The sequence below is a fragment of the Balaenoptera borealis genome (genome assembly GCF_965194805.1).
Source record: "Balaenoptera borealis genome assembly, chromosome: 6".
Taxonomy (NCBI): Eukaryota; Metazoa; Chordata; class Mammalia; order Artiodactyla; family Balaenopteridae; genus Balaenoptera; species Balaenoptera borealis.
In genome coordinates, this window is record NC_138863.1 from 14,210,814 (window position 1) to 14,231,094 (window position 20,281).

Here is a 20,281-nt window from a genome sequence, read left to right on the forward strand (position 1 = left end):
CTGAGACTAAATAATTTTGTCTTGACACCAGAAGTGTAGCACCATATATTGTAAATATAAAGGCACAATCTTCAGAAGTATTTTGGAAAATTGTACATCAACATATGTTAAAGCTGTAATGGTCACTATTTCCTACTTCCTATGCCCACTGATGGATTTAAAGGCTTCTGTTCACAACGTTGGCCTTTTCTTTGCTGGCCATTCAGAGGCAGATTCTTACTTCACTTGTTTCTCCAGGAATGTTTTCTCACAGGTTCGTTTTACTTGACTTGTACACATATGAGCTTAATGCCTGTATAATTTTAGCTGTTAGTTTAAGGTGGTTTGCAACTAACTAGAAACAAAGTGCCCATTCCCTACAACACTGCTGCAAAATTAAGACTTCACCTAAGATTCAGTATTCAAGATGGACATACATACAAACGCAATTTGTAAATTTTACCATTAATATCCTTACTTTAGAAACTCCCCTTCCTTTCATTTGATCCAGAAGAGTCTTGTCTTTTCCAACCTCCCCTAGTTTGGAATCAGGGACCTGGAAAACTGGAAAAAAGGTGATTATGGCACTGGCAAAGCACGCATGCTCACTTGAGAGTGCCTTGTGGAGATAATTAGTGGTTCCACCTCCGTGTTGGCAGCGTAGATTTGCAGCCACTAATTTGGGTTTGGGATGTGTGCTCAGCTACTGGCTGCTGTGTCATGCTAGAGTCATGGGTGGGACCTAAATTTAGGGGCATGAACCTAGGCGTCAATTGGGAGGTTCTCCACGTCTAGCTTTGCCTGACTCTCATCACACATTGTTTTTTGTTAAAGGGCCATTATTCAGCCTATGGAAAAGGGGAGATGCAGGGTAGGTTGGGTCAAAATCAACATTCTACTTAAGTTTGAATAGACATCCTTACAATCCACATTTGTGCTGTCCATTCCACCTTTCAAAGGTCAGGGAAATTGTACTCATTATTAAGTATTCTTTGGATACCTAATTTTCAAACCAGATAATCAGTGACCTGCCATCCTGGGACTTCTTAAGAACAATTTTCTTTGAGTCTGGCTTGTCACTCTTACCCTCACGCTAGGTGCCATGCTATTAGGGTAAAACCAATTAATTGTTGCATGAAGTGAAAGCACTTACATATGGAATGCTGAGCAGTAACATTTAGTGACGCTAAACTTGCACCATGAAATTGGGGCATTATAAACGTTACTAACAGTCTCTAATTTTTGCATGCCATTTTGGTGCCTCTTGATCACTTTGGATATAAATTTAAAAATTTAACTGGTTGCATTCAACTTTGAATAAAGCTTTAGCTTTCTAAAAGAGGAAGACTGATAAGTGAATTTATGACCTGTTTGAGGATAGATCTTGGAGTTGGGGTGGATTGTCTTCACTGAGTACCAGTGATTTACACGAAGAAAAAACTTGACTGCTGATGTGTGTTTATTTGCATTTGATAACATCATTGCAGTTTAAAGTTACCCTAAACAGGGTTCAAGTAGTCATAGAAAAACGTTGGTCTGAACTATCAACCAATACAGAAATTTTGATTGATGGAAATGTTCAGACTTTAACACAGTTAAGTAGATTGCCATAACTGGAAAACCATCTTACTTTGGTTCTAGCATATACTAGTTTATATAGCCAAGGATGTAGATGCTTATTTATTGCAGTTTCATCTATAAAAAATGCTTAATTGTTCAAAAATATTTCTGGATTATCTATATTGCAGAAAGATATTCCTTTTGAGAACTGTGGATGGTAGAGAGGACTAAACACTTAAAAGAATGCTCCTTTTTGAAACCATTGATGAAACTCTTAATTTACTTGACACTGAGGTTCAATAGAGGAAAACAGTTTGTCTTTGCTGCATTTGGGATTTGTGTGGTTTTTTGGTCAAAACTGTGTAAGAGCTACTATTCTTTAACATAGTTCACATACTGCTTAAGAATGTAATTTATGATTTTGGAAATTATTTTTTAAAAATGGGATTCATTACTGGGAATCAAAAAGGCAAAAGACTGTTAGTAATTTTTACATTGTGTTTTATAAGAAAATACTTTTATTTGTCCTTATTTTGAAAACCTTTGAAATGGCTATAACAATCTAGCAAAAATCACTATGAATTTTTTTTACATGTTAAAATAACATTAATTGGGACCCTGCATAGAAGCATTGCTGATTACATGGTTTATTATTGGAAAGTGGTTCATTATTGCAAAATACTGAGACACTCCCAATCGACATAGTATTATTTCTTTTTTTCTGAGACATTTTGAAATGTTCTTTAGTGAATCCAAAATTTAAAAAGAAATAGATAAGCAACACAGGATATAACTAATGCTGTCTTTCTCTCCAGGTTGTACAGATTGGCTCTAGGGAGGTGATGGGAAGGGGTAAAGAGTTTGACTCTTGCTTCATGAGAAGCACTGTAGGTTGGTGGACATGGGCTGGATACTACATCTGATCTTACTCACTTCCTTTGTGGTCTTGGTGAGTCATTTCCCATCTCTGTGCCTCAGTTTCTTTATTTAAAAGCATGGGATTAGAGCCAGTGATTTAGAAAGGTTCTTCTCACTTAACTCTATTCTAAGCCTCTGCTGGAGAACAGTCTCTACATTCCAGAGGATCTTGAAGAATGACCTTGTTGAGTCTCCAAGCCTGTTGCCACCGCCATGACTGCCGCCTCCTCTTTGGTGGTTTTATCTCCTACTCTTCCTGGGTTCCCTGGCTCAGAAAATTTGCTACCACTCTTCGGAATTATCCTTGACCCTCCTCTCCCTCTCACACCCACAGCTAACCAAGTCCCATTGGTTCTACTACTTAAATAGCTTCGACTCCTTCAACTTCTCTCCATCCTCACTGCTACAGTGATGGAGGCCACTATTGTCATCTACTGCACGTGTTACTCCATTCTTGGGCTTCTTTATTCCCTTTTCCCTTAGACTAAAGTCCAAGCTCCTTACCCTGGCTTACAAGACCCTCCTTCTGTTTGCCTCTGCCATCTCTCCTGTGCCATTTCTCCCCACTCTTCCTCTCCAGTCAACCAGCCACATGTGCTGTCCTCAGTTTGCAGAAGATGCCGTAGCCTTTCCTTCCTGTGGCTTTCCTGTCCACTGTTCCCTCTGCCTGGTCATTCTTACTTAGCTCGACCCTTTCCTTTCCCTGTTTCCCTTTGGCTGATCCTCTTCATCTTTCAGATCCTATCTTGAATGTCACTTCCCCAAGGGTTCCCTGACCGTTAGACAAGGTTATTTTATTTTCCCATAGCTCTTTGTGCTACTTGTGCTTTAACGCATCGGGCTCGGATAGAATTCATCCTGTTTAGTTGTCCATCTCCCTCTGTTAGAAGGTGTGCCCCATGAGGGTAGGAACTTTTCTGTTCTGCTCTTGGTGGTATCCTCATCTCTTGACACAGTACCTGGCACATAGTAGATATTCACTAAATACTTGCTGAATGAATATGTGAAAGAAGGAAAGAAAGGAAGAAAAGTAAAATTCTATGCATTTGCAATAAGAAAGCAAGCCCAGCAGGCAGCAGCTGTACCTTCTTCCTCTCTTTTCTTGCCATGCTCCTCCCCACCTCCTACCCCATTTCTGTTAGGTACAGGGACTTCCCTACCAATACAGGCCCTGTTTTAGTTATCACCTCAAAGGAAGTAATGGCCTTCCCTCTAAATAATGTTACAGACCCTGAGTAAAGTTATCCATGCAAATTTTTCCCAAGTTCAAGTTCCTCATTGCTCCCATTTATATGAGAAATGATACGGGCCCATGTTGGATCTAGCTAAACTGCATAGATGGCTTTAGATGATCTTTCTCTGCTAGCAAAAAGTTTCCAGTCCAATAAACTTCGCTTAATACTTTCTCTACCCATCTTGATGTCACTGCTGCGATATGTTTAATAGTAGTGACTCAGAGTGATTCAGTGCTAACGTCATTATTATCTTCAGTTGAATATTTATTTCTCTTATTTTGATTTCTATAAGTACAGATCGTTTGGCCCTTCCTGCTCATTTTAAAAATTGTTACAGAAGCTCTTGGTATTGGATAGGGCAGGGAAAGCTTCAGGGACTACCTTCTAGTAATAAAGATGGTCAATATCATATTGACTTTAGAAGTGGGTGAATCCAACCTCATTGGTGCCTGTGTCTGTATCTGTGCTGTCTCCCCATGAGGTGATGTTGCAGAGCAATTTAAAAAGTGGGCCCCAGAATCAAAGCCCACCTCTGGAACCTTCTTGCTGATTAACTCAGAGCAAGGTACTTAACTTTGCTGGGACCCAGTTTCCTTACCAGTCAAATGAGGGTAATAATAGTATCTACATCTTACAGTTTTAATGAGGGTTAAATGAGGTACTGCATGTAATGTGCTTAGCATGGTGTTGGCACATGTTCAACACATGCCAGTCATTGTAAATAGGTCTCTGGGATTAGCATAAGACTTGCCTATTGTAATTATTTGCATAAATGGGAAAAAAAATAGTAGTTAATTAGCTTTGCCGGAAAAAAGTGGTTTAAGGTGCCAAGTGCAAAGAGCCTTGGACTGGGAGCCAGGAGATCGTCTTAACTCTGCCACTTGCTAATTACCCATCTGAGGGTCCAGTCACCAGCTCTCTGTCTTGAGATGAGGTTTGCACCAAATCAGCTCTGCTGTACTTTCTAATGTTATTAGCATTTTGTGAGTCCAGGAATGAGTGGTTATTTCATTTTAAATACCTCACTAGGGTAGACACTGAATAAATATTTGCTAAGTTGAATGGAATCTGCTGACTTTATCTCTGGAATGTAGATGATTTTTTTAAAAAGCCTTTTCTGCATCTGTTGAGATGATTGTATTTTTTTTTTTAAATAAATTTATTTATTTTTGGCTGCGTTGGGTGTTCATTGCCGCACACAGGCTTTCTCTAGTTGCGGCGAGCTGGGGCTACTCTTCGTTGTGGTGTGTGGACTTCTCATTGCGGTCACTTCTCTTGTTGCAGAGCACGGGCTCTAGGCGCGCGGGCTTCAGTAGTTGCGGCTCGTGGGCTTAGTTACTCCACAGCATGTGGGATCTTCCCCCACCAGGGCTTGAACCTGTGTCCCCGGCATTGGCAGGCAGATTCTTAACCACTGCGCCACCAGGGAAGTCCCGATGATTTAGTTTTATGATATTGAATCGTAATGACAGAAAACAATGGTGGTGATATTGAGATTTAAAAAAAAAAAAAAAAAAAAGACAAAATGAAAAGCCAGAGACAAGCTGTATATCAGGGCTGTGGTAACAAAGTACCACACACTGAGCGGCTTAAACAATAGAAATGTATAGTTTCATAGTTGTGGAGGCTGGAAGTCCAAAATCAAGGTTTCAGCGGGGCTGGTTCCCTCTGAGGATTCTGAGAGACAGTCTGTTCCATGCCTCTCTTCCAGCTTCTGGTGCCTTGCTGCCAATCTTTGGTGTTCCTTGACTTCTGCTGCATCACCTCGATCTGCCTTTATCTTCACATGGTGTTCTTTCTGTGTGCATGTCTTGTCCAAATTTCCCTTTTTTATAATGACACCCATCATATTGAATTAGGGGCCCACCCTACTGTAGTATGAGCTCATCTTAACTTATTACATCTGCAGTGACCAAGGTCACATTCTGAGGTGCTGGAGTTAGGAAGCATGTCAACATATGAATCTTTGGGTGATGCAATTCAACTCCTAACAGGCTGCTTATCCTGTCCTTTTTGTATAACTATCCATCTCTCCATCCTTCTTTCTTACCTTCCTTCCTTTCTTCCAATAAACATTACTGTGTAATACAAGCAGATGGATAACAGACAATTTTAGATGCATCTTTAAAGCTTTACATAAATGGCCTCGAGCTAATTCTCAGCAGTTAACTTTTTAATTTGTGGCTTACTCATGACTTTTGTTTCCATCTCATTTCCTTTTTTTTTTTTTTCTCTTGCTGCCCCTCTTACTTTACTCTTCCTAACTCTTTCTTCTTCACCCAATTCACCTAATTTTCCTTCTTCACTGAGCATTTCACTTGTTATAAATAGATAGTTCTGCCACCAGATGGTGTGCAAGGCCTGGGAAAGGATTTGAAACACACTGGCCAAAGTGGCAGCTTTTCAACATTTTATCTCAGGAAGAAAGTTGACATATTAAGCCAAAAATGAGATCCTGAGATTGTGTAGATTTTACTTCTCTATATACATTTTCTCTTCCTGTACTGTGGAAGCAGAAACCTGAGCTGGAAATCTTGAGGGAAAAAAAACAGTTAAAAATTTTGATGAATAAGAGTTAACAGGAGACACTGATCTGAGAATAGTTTCAACAGTAATAGTAGGCTGAGAGGTGGAAGCCAGATTCTGGGGTCTGAGGGCCACTTCCTCAAACAGGTAGATTCAGAAACCACAAAAAAAGGGGAAATCTGTTGAGCGCAATAAAGCTGTAGAAAGGCATTTGTGAAATAAGGCGCTTCAGCTGTCATTTAATTCAGCAGTTTCAAATGAGGCCTGCAGCCCAAATGCAGCTCACAGACCACAGCCACTCACAATGTGCTTTGTTTGGCTTGCACAGGGTTTTGTTATCATTATTCCTATTAATTGCCAATATTAAAACAATCCCAGTATTTCACGTAATCATCCAGGTTTCAGGCTTCTTCTGGAAAAAAGAAAAAATATCTGAAGGCCTGGCAATACTGGCCGAATGTTTTTCTTGGCAATACCTTCCTATGGCTGAGTTGAGGCTGTCCCTTCAGATGGAACTTGTGATTTACAGTTTGACTTTGTGTCTTCCACCCCTTTTGAATACGGAACCCTTACTCTCATTGAAAATGTTGCCTGCCTCTGCCCAGCCTGTGAAAGGTATTTGAATACGTGACCCTGCTCTCCTGTTTCTTAGAGGAGGAGATGAGGCCCAGAGAGGGGAGCTGACAGTGGATTCAGTGCCACACCTGCCCCGGAATTCCCACTGAGCCCTGTTGCCCCGTGAAAGAGAAACTGGTGGGGAAGGTGTGAGCGTGACCCACCACAGAAGTGTGATGCAGTTCAAACAAAGAGTCAGGAGGGAAGGTGAAAAACCTGAACACCTGTTACTCAATTATAGAAGAAGAAACTAGAGCCATACACAGACACACAAGTGAGAAAATGAGGAACCCCCAAGTAAACACCTTACAGGGAACTTGGAGAGAATTAAAAAATACATGATCAGAATACCACTGGTCAGCAGTCCAAAGAAAGAAAGGAACCCTAAAGGACTACCTGCACGTTTGGGCTATCTCTGGACCAAATTCCTTATTTAAGCATTGAGAAGGTGGTTGATGAGACAGAGTGACTGAGAAGGCAAGGTAGCAAATCAGCTAGAAATTGGATGGTTTATTATCCAAAGAAACAGCAGAATGCCTTTCTGGGTACCTATGAAATGGCTGTCACAGACACTTTCCATCAGAATGTGGGGACCAATGAGTGGAAAAGTGACGGGGTAGACATGGAGTGATTCCAAAGGTGGAAGCAGGGAATTTTTTGCTTGCCTCAATAAAGATAAATGGGATTGTAAATGGGCTGGGCTGACTCCTGGATGATTCGTTAGCCATAGCAAGTATTTATTGAGAGCTTACTTTGTGCTAGGCTCCGCACTAAAAGGTAGACGTGTGACATCATCGTATCCTTCTAACATTACTGATGTCATTACTGTTGTCATCCCTATCTTACAGATGAGGAGACTGAGGACCAGAGAGGTCAGGTAACTTGTCCAAGTCCACTTAGCTCACAAATGACAGAACCAGGATTCAAATGCAAACTCTCAAGCTGCCTATCACCAGAGTCTTCCCACTTAACAACCAACCGGCTCTACTGCCCCCCAGCCCTGGCCAAGGCCTGGCCTAGTGATAAATGCCCTTCATGTGCTGAATCCAATTTGGGTTGGCCTGGTGGTAAACGCACAGCATGTCCTGGATCAAATCTGAAACAGCGGTGGAGGTACACCATTTGGGTTGGGTGGCATATAGCGAGTTTGAAAAAACTAAAATTTTAATTTCCAGGGAACTCCCTGGTGGTCCAGTGGTTAGGATTTAGTGCTTTCACTGCCAGGGGCCTGGTTTCAATCCCTGGTTGGGGAACTAAGATCCTGTAAGCCGTGTGGTATGGCCAAGAAAAAAAAAATTTCCAGCATGCAACTAGTTTGTTTCAAAGGGTCACTAAGTTAGAGGTCTAGCCAGTTGTCCATGAACCTTTGTCCTAAGGACACGAGTAAGTGACTTCTGGGAAACTTTGTGGTCTGACATCATCTTCTTTTTTTTTTTTTCAAATTGCGGTTTTTCTTTTTTTTTTTTAAATTAATTAATTAATTAATTTATTTTTATGGCTGTGTTGGGTCTTCGTTTCTGTGCAAGGGCTTTCTCTAGTTGTGGCAAGCGGGGGCCACTCTTCATCGCGGTGCGCGGGCCTCTCACTATCGCGGCCTCTCTTGTTGCGGATCACAGGCTCCAGACGCGCAGGCTCAGTAGTTGTGGCTCACGGGCCCAGCTGCTCCGCGGCATGTGGGATCTTCCCAGACCAGGGCTCGAACCCGTGTCCCCTGCATTGGCAGGCAGACTCTCAACCACTGCGCCACCAGGGAAGCCCTGACATCATCTTCTTATTTCCACCTGGGGCATGCTGGTAACATCTATAATAAAGGTAGATCACTGGAAGCTTAAGCAAATGACCTTTTTGGAGAGAAGGAAACTTGGCTTGTGGAAGAGGGAACTGGAGCCCAATGAGAAGGTGAATACATGAGGCTGGTGAAGAAGCAGTGGATATCCCTTCTTTCTACTTTCTGGAAACCCCTCTGATAGGGGTTCTGACCAAAGGGAGATGCGTGAGAGGCAGCAGCCTTGGAGGGTTGGTCTTGTCGCTTTCCGAGCAGGCTTAGAGGAAGGAAATCAGGCTAATTGTTAAAGGGATCATTCCTACGTGCAAGTATCAACTGTGGGACCCCGAAGGAATGAGTGCCCAGACCAGTTGTGGGTAACATTTTTTACAACTGATCTAGCAGAGAGAATAGGGCAGTGGGAGCTCTTGGTGTTTTTTTTTTTTTTTTTGGCTGTGTTGGGTCTTCGTTTCTGTGCGAGGGCTTTCTCTAGTTGCAGCAAGCGGGGGCCACTCTTCATCGCGGTGCCCGGGCCTCTCGCTATCGCGGCCTCTCTTGTTGCGGAGCACAGGCTCCAGACGCGCAGGCTCAGTAATTGTGGCTCACGGGCCCAGTTGCTCCACGGCATGTGGGATCCTCCCAGACCAGGGCTCGAACGCGTGTCCCCTGCATGGGCAGGCAGATTCTCAACCACTGCGTCACCAGGGAAGCCCAGCTCTTGGTTTTTAAATGCTCTTAAGCTCTTCTGGCCAGAGAACTGTTAAGCCGGACAGGATAAGCTGCCAGAAGATCTGGCAAATACAGCAAGTGAGAGTTGAGTTTATTGCATCTGGAGAAAAGTAATCCCAGTTACAAGCATATGACCCCAGTAAAACCCCAAACCACAGTGTTCTCTAACCCTTATAGAAAACCCAGTTCTCTACTCAGAATATTAATAAAGGGCTAGTTGCCGTTTCTCAAAATTCAACACTTCCACCAATATTTACTAAGTCCCTGTTATGAGCAAAGAGTCGAGTTAGACATGATCCAGGAAGAAACATGCAAAATGATAAGGGAATTGAGAAACCCATGGTATGAAAAGAAGCTTCAGAGGTGAATGTCTTTGCTGCACAGGTGAAAGCTAAGGGGGATGTATAGTGAATTGTTAGTACATGAAGGATAGGTACAGAATCTGCAAAAACTTTTTAATCCATCCTCTCTTTTCAAAAATTATATTAGGAACAGTAAAATTCTGGTCAAATGTTATGTGCTTGAAGTAAAATCAGGGCATAAAATGTATTATTCCACCTGGAAGCTAGTAAACTAATGGCACTCTTATTCATGAACTGGTACAGGTTGAGATATAAAACTGCCTCAGATAAAATCCAATGAGAGCTCATAACTGATAGTTTAGAATAGTTAATGTATTTAAGGATTTTTCCCTCTAAATTTCAGAGTTTAATATTAGGAGGGAGAAGAGAAAATATCTCAGAATACGTTTTTTTAAAACTAAATTTATTTTTTATTTCTATTTATTTATTTTTGGTTGCATTGGGTCTTCCTTGCTGCCCGCAGGCTTTCTCTAGTTGGCGGCGAGCTGGGGCTACTCTTTGTTGCGGTGCGCAGGCTTCTCATCGTGGTGGCTTCTTTTGTTGCGGAGCATGGGCTTTAGGCATGCGGACTTCAGTAGTTGTGGCACACAGGATTAGTTGCTCCGTGGCATGTGGGATCTTCCCGGACCAGGGATTGAACCCGTGTCCCCTGCACTGGCAGGCGGATTCTTAACCACTGCGCCACCAGGGAAGTCCCTCAGAATATGCTTTTAATGTCACTGTCAAATACAGGCATTCCACCATCCCTTATTTATTTATTTTTAATTCCTTAAAAAAATTTAAAATCTAAGTAATATAGGTACATAGTTAAAAAAAATCAAACGGACATATAATTTATAATGAAACACAGCAACTCTTTTCGTTTACCACGTTCTTCTCCTCGAGGTAATTACTTTCAATAATTGCAGTCTTTCTTTGGGTAGTTACGTCTATATTTCTAAATAATATGCTTATGCTGGCAGTTTTCTACTCCTAATTCTTTACATTGTCTCCTGCCTTCCTGTCATGGTAATTGGGCATTTACGTCCTTCTCACACGCATATTTCCTCACTTCTCTTTCTCCCAAAGTAGTTTTAAGGATGATGATTTCTTGCTTGTATCATTTCTTTTTCTGGAGTTTATATTTTTTCCACTGGCCTGGTTTTCTATGTATCTATCCCTGTTTTTTCCCACCAATGCACTAGCAGATCTTTCAGATGGCTATCAATATTTTTTCCAACTGTAAAAAGAAATGAAATGATCAATAAATTCTATTTCTCCCTTCCCCTCCCCCTCCTCCAGCCTCCACCACTTCCGTCTGGAATGCTGGCTTTCTTGGTCTGATATGTGGCTGTCATTCTGGCCTTTCCTTTCAGCATCATTTTGCTTTGCGTTCCCTGTGCCCTAGGTAACCATATATAACTCTTCTCTACTCTTTGCTCAGAGATGTCTTGCAGTGGCTTCCTAAGAAAGATATACTGAGTGCAAATTTCTTTATTTTTCTCTATTTTTAGTCTTTGCAAGTGTGAAAATTCAAAGGTCACTTCCCCTCTTTCACTCGATTGATAATTTGGTTGGATGTAGGCGTGTAGTCTTCCAACAAATGTAGGTGAGGAGTCCAATGCTCTTTTGTTTTGTTTTGTTTTTTTAAATGTTTATTTCTTCATTTATTTGGTTGTGCTGGGTCTTAGTTGCGGCAGGTGGACTCCTTAGTTGTGGCACATGGGCTCCTTCGTTGCGGCATGTGGGCTCCTTAGTTGTGGCATGCAAACTCTTAGTTGCAGCATGCATATGGGATCTAGTTCCTTGACCAGGGATTGAACCCAGGCCCCTGCATTGGGAGAGTGGAGTCTTAACCACTGCACCACCAGGGTAGTCCCCTGATGCTCTTTTGATTGCTGATCCATTGAGTGTGAACTTTTTGTCCTCCTGGAATCTCTTAGGCTGCTCTCCTTATCATAACTGTTCTGAAGTTTCATGCAATGTACTTTTAAAATTCATTGTGCTGGGCACGTGATGACCCTTCTAATCTAAAGTCTCATCTTGTTAGACCTAGGACATTTTTTGAATTCTTTCTTTGAGATTTTCTTCCTCTCCATTATCTCTGTTGTAGCTCTCTGGATTTTGCACCTTCTGGGTTGACCCCTTAATAGTTTTATTTTTTCCTCTAATTTTCCATCTTTTTCTGTTTGTTCTGATCTGTTGGAGAGTCCTCTGACTTTATTTTGGTTACCATACTTTTTAATTTGCAAGAGTTTTTTTTTCTTTTTTCCCCAGTAGAATGCTTTTTGTTTTATTGATATAGGAACTCCATCTTCTTTGAACTCTCTGAACATATTCATGTTCGTGCGTGTGTGTGTGTAACAGTTTGTCCTGTTCCATGCTTTCTTACTGTATCCAGTGCTTACTTTTTTTCTATTTGTTTTTCTCAGTCTCTTTCTTTGACATTAGAGACTATTCTCAAATGTCTGGTAATCCTTGGCCTCTGCTCATATTTAAAAGTGGGTGCTAAGATGCTAATAGGCAGTTCTGAGGACATAGTCAGGTGGCCTGAAAAGCTCCATTGTTAGTACCTAGAGGTCTTTTCTCTGCCATTTAGTGTCTCCAGGGAGGAATCATTCCATTTCCTGATTAGGAGATGGGTTTTTTATACAACAGAGTTGGTGGTAGAGGTGCAGGGACATGTTTCTCTCTTAGTGAAGATACATATATAGCTTTGCAGGCTCTGAATTACGTTTAAGATCCAGGAGGGTTGCAGGTGTCTCTAAATATTTCTTCTTACGGGCATAGATTGCTTGTGTAAGGTCTCTGAGAGCCTTCAGTAGAGAAGAAATACGGCATTGCACAAATTTGAGCTTCTCAGGTTGAGTAAAAACCGTGCCTTGTTTGGATCGTCATTGGCAGCTGCTTGCTATCCATTACTGACTGGGGGCCAGAGGAAGCCGAGCTAAGAGGTGCTTCAACTGCATGAGCTCCACTAAATTTCTGTGCCCTTGAATAAAGCAGCTGGGAACTCACTGAGGAGTGCTTGTATGTGCATGTGTGCTATGTGTGTACACATGCGTGAGGGTCCTCACTTAGCTGTAATCCCCTGGAAATGCCACGGGTGGTCCATGCCAACCACTCTGTAGGTAGACCTTTAGCCGGTGTCCCTGTTTTTAGAACTTTGTGGAGCCATGGTACCCACAAGTGCTGCCCTCAGGCTTTCTCTGGGAGAGTTGGCTGGTTTGTCTTTGTAATCTGCCTCTTAAGCTACGATTTTCCTTATTTTGCTAAGTTAGTTATCACTCTTCTGTCTCCTTCCATCTTCCAAAGATCTGTTGAAATCTCTTGGCTGCTATCACATCCCCTGTCATTCTCCTAGTCTTTGAGGGTTAATGCATTTAAGAAACTTCTACTATTGTCATTTTAGTGACATTTTGGGAGGTAGAGGAGATAAAGCCCTGTGGTTTAATTCAATATGTTTACTTTGGGTTTTTTTTTTTTTTTTGTATTCTTTATCATGATTAAAAGCACTTCAAGGTAAAGAACCAAGTTTTACGTTGTAGGTTCATAGTGCACAGAGTAGGCCCTCAGTAAATATGCGTTGAGTGAATAAATGATCTGTGCCCTAAGGTCTCTAAAATACAATTAATTCAGCTGCCTATGTGATTATTTCCTCTGCGATTGTCTCAGGTTAACCTTGAATGAGGGAGGGGAGATCTCAGTGAAATCAGATGCCTTACCTAAGGCCAGAGCATTTGGGCCAAATGTAAGAAGTCAGCCTTGCTCATCACACTTCCTTGGATGTTATGGTTGTTTCTGGAGTTGGTGTTTCCCAGAAGAGGATTACCGATCAGCCTCTCCATTATTCCTTTCTTGCCAGCACTATTATTGAAACAAAATACCTGGGTGTTCTGAAGTCAGTTGAAGTTTGTTTATGACATCAACTTGAGTTGAAGTTGGCTCTTTGTAAATATTGGAAAAAAACCCAAACCCTCCCAATTGCCTTTTTCTCATACTCTCAAGCTAATGCTAATTAAAAATGGTATTTGATTAACCTCTTGAAACATATTATCCAAATATGCCTTGAATGACTAAACTGATAAATTGGATACAATTAATTGCTCGAGGTGATGAACTCCTGTGAATCACTACAATTCATTCCACCAGTTTTCTCATGCTACCCTGTTAACTCTGGAGAGTGAGCGACACTACTTCTCCCTCAGAGCAGAACTTGAGAGGATGAAATCTGTCAACACTGTCTTATGCAATGCAATTATTGGATAAACTTGAACCTATTTGTTACTTCTTTTGAATTTGAAACACATTTTTATATTTTAAATCGCTTTATGGATGTGTGTATTACGTTCCTGATCATCCTTTCTCTTTGAATTCATTGTTAGAATGAAAAAGAGTTATTTGTTTATTGTCTACCTTGTTGAGTGGTTTAAGAAGGCAGGCACTTGATCTTGAGAGAAAGTTGCAATAGACGAAATAGAAAGTAATCCATAATTAAACTCAGCAATAGTTCCAGCCACTCACTGGAGCTCCTTGATCTGAGCTCCTTAAATTAAAAGCGACATTTATCTATGAAGTAATCCTGGAGGAATTGTAACAATGATGGTTTTGAAATCTGATAATAGAACCAATAAGAAGAAGACATGAAACCAGGGTAGTTTCTTCCGGAAGGAAAGGACTCCAGGTACACTTTAAAGTCTATCTTCAAGTATTTGAAGAGTTCGTTATTATTTCAAGGGTAGTGATATATTGTCTTTTAATATGCTCTGTGGATAAAATCAGGGAAAATCAGTTTAAATTGTAACAGAAAAGATTTAGGTTAGATGTGAAGAAGAAAATTTTCTGACAGGAAATGCAAAGTAAACACCAAGAAAATGTGTGGATTTCATTTCTCTAGCAAAGGTCTGACCAGTCACTAGAAATAGGATTGAAGAGTCTTAGCCACCGGTGATAATCCAAAGCTGAACCTTGTTCTCAAGATCCTGAGGTTTTATTATTCTATTCCCATTCAATTGTGTACTTTTAGAATGTCACTTTTATGATGAACTCTTCTTGGAAGCAAAAAATACCTTTCTCAATGTGATTCTTAGAAAGCGGCAGCTGTGTTTCATTATTGAATTATCTATACCTGTGCTGATAGTGAAACGTGTATTTAAGAAAATGCTCTGTTCTAAGCAGATGCTTAAAATTCCAGACGGAGGGTGATTTTTCTTAAAGCTGCTAGTTGAGCAGGGCTTTTTTTTTTTTTAATATTTCATGAACATCATTTATTTATTTATTTATTTATTTATTTATTTATTTATTTATGGCTGTGTTGGGTCTTCGTTTCTGTGCGAGGGCTTTCTCTAGTTGCGGCGAGTGGGGGCCACTCTTTATCGCGGTGCGCGGGCCTCTCACTATCGCGGCCTCTCTTGTTGCGGAGCACAGGCTCCAGACGCGCAGGCTCAGTAATTGTGGCTCACGGGCCCAGTTGCTCCGCGGCATGTGGGATCTTCCCAGACCAGGGCTCGAACCCGTGTCCCCTGCATTGGCAGGCAGACTCTCAACCACTGCGCCACCAGGGAAGCCCGAGCAGGGCTTTTTAACTTGCTTTCTTTTCACTGGCCATGTCTTGGTTTTCAAGTCCTTATTAACAGATGTTTCCTTTCTAAGAAAGAATAGAGTTTATTAAGAAGACCTCAACAGACACATGAAAGAATGCTCAACATCATTAATCATTAGAGAAATGCAAATCAAAACTACAATGAGATATCATCTCACACCGGTCAGAATGGCCATCATCAAAAAATCTAGAAACAATAAATGCTGGAGAGGGTGTGGAGGAAAAGGAACACTCTTGCACTGTTGGTGGGAATGTAAATTGATACAGCCACTATGGAGAACAGTATGGAGGTTCCTTAAAAAACTACAAATAGAACTACCATACGACCCAGCAATCCCACTACTGGGCATATACCCTGAGAAAACCATAGGTCAAAAAGAGTCATGTCCAAAATGTTCATTGCAGCTCTATTTACAATAGCCAGGACATGGAAGCAACCTAAATGTCCATCGACAGATGAATGGATAAAGAAGATGTGGCACATATATACAATGGAATATTACTCAGCCATAAAAAGAAATGAAATGGAGGTATTTGTAATGAGGTGGATGGAGTTAGAGTCTGTCATACAGAGTGAAGTAAGTCAGAAAGAGAAAAACAAATGCTGTATGCTAACACATATATACGGAATCTAAGGGAAAAAAAAAAAAGGCCATGAAGAAACTAGTGGCAAGACGGGAATAAAGACACAGACCTACTAGAGAATGGACTTGAGGATATGGGGAGGGGGTGGGGTGAGATGTGACAGGGTGAGAGAGTGTCATGGACATATATACACTACCAAATGTAAAATAGATAGCTAGTGGGAAGCAGCCGCACAGCACAGGGATATCAGCTCGGTGTTTTGTGACCACCTAGAGGGGTGGGATAGGGAGGGTGGGAGGGAGGGAGATGCAAGAGGGAAGAGATATGGGAACATATTGTATATGTATAACTGATTCACTTTGTTATAAAGCAGAAGCTAACACACCATTGTAAGGCAATTATACTTCAATAAAGATGTTTAAAAAAAAAAAAAGACCTCAAATTCTGTAGGTTGGGGGAGGGGATGCTGTGAGGAGAGAACTTGTTTTCTGTTGGTCTTTGGATATTATCCACCGACTGAGTTTGTAAGATTTGTGCTGTGACATTCAGAGCCAAATTTCTTTAATAAAAAGAGTTGAATATTTTATGTGTAGAAAGTTTTAAAATTTTAATTATTTTGGCTCCTAGTATATATTGTTCCCTCCATGACACAATTAACCTCAATAATGAAAGTTATTTTTTTAAAAACAAAACAAACACGCAACAGAATAAATTATGATTCTAAACTTGATCTTCTCATACCGTGGACTGAGAAAACTTAATCTCATAAAATAAAGATCGGACCATCTGACAATTTCTGAAAAACAAATCTTCCGTACCTCCCAGGCTCCACGGTAAATTTCTACAGCGTCTTCTATTCATGTAAAGCTTTCAAAATTCATTGAAATAGGAATTTCAAATACATACTTTGAAACTTAATTGAAAATAAAATCAGGTTTCTTCCTAATGTGGTCAACATACTATTTATATTGTAAACATTTATTGTGATGCCAAACTGTATCTTGAGATGGTTGATTCTAAAACTCTCAGCCAAGTAACCTACAAAGTGGAGTAAAGAGCTTACATTTGAGACTTAGTTTGAACTTTGAGAAAGGTGCCAAGAACGCCCAATGGGACAAGGACAGTCTCTTTAATAAATGGTGTTGGGAAAACTAACATCCACACACAGAAGAATGAAATTGGACCATTATCTCACTTCACATACAAAAATCAACTTAGAATGATTAAAGACTTAAATGTAAGGCCTGAAACTGTAAAACTATTAGAAGAAAACCTATGGAAAATGCTTCTTGACATTGATATTGACATTGACGTTGATCTGGGCAATGATATTTTGGATACGACTCTAGAAGCACAAGCAACAAAAGCAAAAATAGACAAATGGGATTGCATCAAACTAAAAAGCCTCTGCACAGCAAAGGAGACAACAAAGTAAAGAGACAACTTATGGAATAGAAGAAAATTTTTGCAACCATACGTCTGTTAAGGGGTTAATACCCAAAATGTATAAAGGATTCAAACAAGTCAATAGCAAGAAAACAAATTATCCAATTTTTAAAAAATGGGCAAAAGACCTGAATAGACATATCTCCAAAGAAGACATACCGATGGCCAACAGGTATATGAAAATATGCTCAATATCACTAATCATCAGGGAAATGCCAATCAAAACCACAATGAGACATCATCTTATACCTGTTAGAATGGTTATTATCAAAAAGATAGGAGATAAGAAGTGTTGGTGAAGGTGTGAAGAAAAGGGAACCCTTGCACACTGTTTGTGGGAATGTAAATTGGGATAGCCATTATGGAAAATAGTATGGAGGTCCCTCAAACAATTAAAAAATAGCAATACCATATGATAGTACTTTTGGGTATATTTCCAAGGGAAATCTTACTTCTGGGTATATTTCCAAAGGAAATGAAATCAGTTTCTCAAAGAGATATCTGCACTCCCATGTTCATTGCAGTGTTATTCACAATAGCTAAGACGTGTAACCAACCTAAGTGTTCATTGACAGATGAATGGATGAAGAAAGTATGCTGTGTGTATGTGTATACATATGTACATATACATACAATGGAATATTATTCAGCCTTAAAAAGAAGGAAATCCTGTAATTTGTAACAACGTGGATGAACCTAGAAGACGTCATGCTAAATGAAATAAGACAGGCACAGAAAGACAGATACTACATGATCTTACTTATATGTGGAATCTAAAAACATCAAACCCACAGAAGCAGAGAGTAGAACAGTGGTTACAAGGGATGGGGAGGTGGGAGAAATGGAGAGACGCTGGTCAATGGGAACAAAGTTGCAGTTATGTAAGATGAATAAATCTAGAGATCTGGTGTACAGCATGCTGACTATAGTTTATGATACTAGATTGAATACAGGAAATTTGCTAAGAGAGTATATTTCAGGTGCTGTCATCATACACAAAAACTGAGAACTGTGTGAGGAGATAATATGTTAATTAGCTTGACTATAGTAATCACTTCACCATGTATATGTATACCAAATCATCATGCTGTACACCTTAAATATATATATAATTTTTATTAAAAAATTAGAATATGGTCCCCTTCTAGTTTTCTCACTTTTCCCCCTTGCTTCATCCTTATTTCCTTCCCTTACTTCTCTTCTTTATGTCTATATTATCATTTGGTTTCTATACTTGTGATATGAAACAAGAGTATAATTTTTAAAGTAAACCCTTCTACCGTTTTTAACTATTTTTTGGCTTGTGAAGGAAGAATTTAATATTTTCTCAAAAGAGTTCTATTCTGCCTTGATATATTTTTTCTCACTATGAGTCTGTGACTCATAAAAGAAAACTTATCTCTCTCCTATAGTATAAATAAGCTATGTTTGTGGTGTATACATTTCTTTGTTCTTTTTCGGTTAAATGTAATTGTCAGATGGGATAGTTTTCATGCTGGTAATTATTTTTTTCCTCTGTTCAGAATAATCCTTTGTAAACCCTGCTGCTGTATTTTAATATCTATGGTAGAATGATTTGGCTGACCAAATTCTGTTTTTTTTTCTCTCCTTTATTTGTTCTAGATTCATTTCATATTGCTCTTCAGTCGACAAGGGAAATTACGGCTGCAGAAATGGTACACTACTCTCCCTGACAAGGAAAGGAAAAAGATCACCCGGGAAATCGTTCAGATTATTCTCTCTCGTGGTCAGAGGACAAGCAGTTTTGTTGATTGGAAGGAGCTAAAACTTGTTTATAAAAGGTGTGAGTAACGTTATGAGAACTGAATTTCTTATTACTATTTGGTTTGTTTAGTCCTGAGCATTTTAGATTGCAACACCAATTCTATCATTTGCTGAAATCTTTGAAGGCTGGAGCCCAAATGTTTGTACCAGTAGACTAAATAGAAGAGAACTCTCATTTATTGAAAGGCTTTCCATGTGCCAGGATGGATTCTAGATACTTATTCTAGATACTTAATTTATGTGTTGATAATGCACACATGCATTCAAGAAATTATGAGCATCTATTATATTTCCAGCACTGTTCTAATGACTGTGCATACAGTAGCAAACAAGACACAGAACATTCCTGCTCTCTTGGAACTTATTCATCTGTTAAGCAAACAAAACAGTTTCAGTTAGTAACAAATGCTATAGAAAAAAGGTTAACATGATAGAGAGATGGGCAGCTCTTTATTATTCACGTTGCAGATGAGGAAACTGAAGCCGCAGAGAGTTTAAGTAATTAGTTCCCAGTCACAGTAATTAAGTGGTAATCAGCGGAGTCAGGATTCAAATCCAGATTTTTCTGACTTTAAAGACTGTATATCCTCTCTTTACTGTACCTGCTTGCCATGGCAAGACCATACTAGAAAGGGACCTCAATTTCTAGGTGAGGAAACTGAGGCCCTGAGAGGTAAAGCCATTTTGCTCATAAAGACCCAGATAACTGATGCCTAAACCAGGACCAGAACACAACCGATCTGACCCTGCATCCAACATCATACTGCAACTTTCAGAGGGAAAACACACATTAGAAAGGGATGTGTTTGCTCTCACAAGGTGTGTTTATAAAACGAAGGGGAAAGACAGAGGTAACATCAAAGGCTGTATTCAATGGAGTAAATTACCAGGAAGTGCCTGGAGCAAGCTTCTCTTGCTGGGCCCAGGGTCAAAACTTTTCGTACTAGCATCGTGGGAGATGTCAGCAAAGGCCCCTTATAGTGATAAGCATCCCAGGGATAGAAAGACAGAGTCCCAGAAATACTTGCCGACAAAAGGCTTGTCCCTACTCTCTGCCTGGTTTCTACAACTTGGGGTTCAGTTGTGATTTAAACCATTACATGAAGAATAGGCTTCAGCAGTTCTCGCAACAGATATCTATAACTACTGAGTAAACAACGGTGGACAGCTCAGACTCAGTACCTGCCTTTGGGAA

The 20,281-nt window shown here is 40.2% G+C and overlaps 1 protein-coding gene across 2 annotated transcripts in view; it reads left to right on the forward strand.

The window, feature by feature from the left end:
* The window catches only part of AP1S3 (adaptor related protein complex 1 subunit sigma 3), a 62,854-nt gene that overhangs the window by 19,988 nt on the left and 22,585 nt on the right, over window positions 1-20,281 (forward strand). For both annotated transcript variants that reach the window (XR_014245737.1, XM_082395854.1), the window contains exon 2: window positions 18,925-19,103. Coding sequence is in view for 1 of the 2 variants with exons in the window: in XM_082395854.1 (XP_082251980.1) it covers window positions 18,925-19,103 (179 nt within the window). In the remaining variant the exon portion in view is untranslated. The remainder of the gene's footprint in view (window positions 1-18,924; window positions 19,104-20,281) is intronic.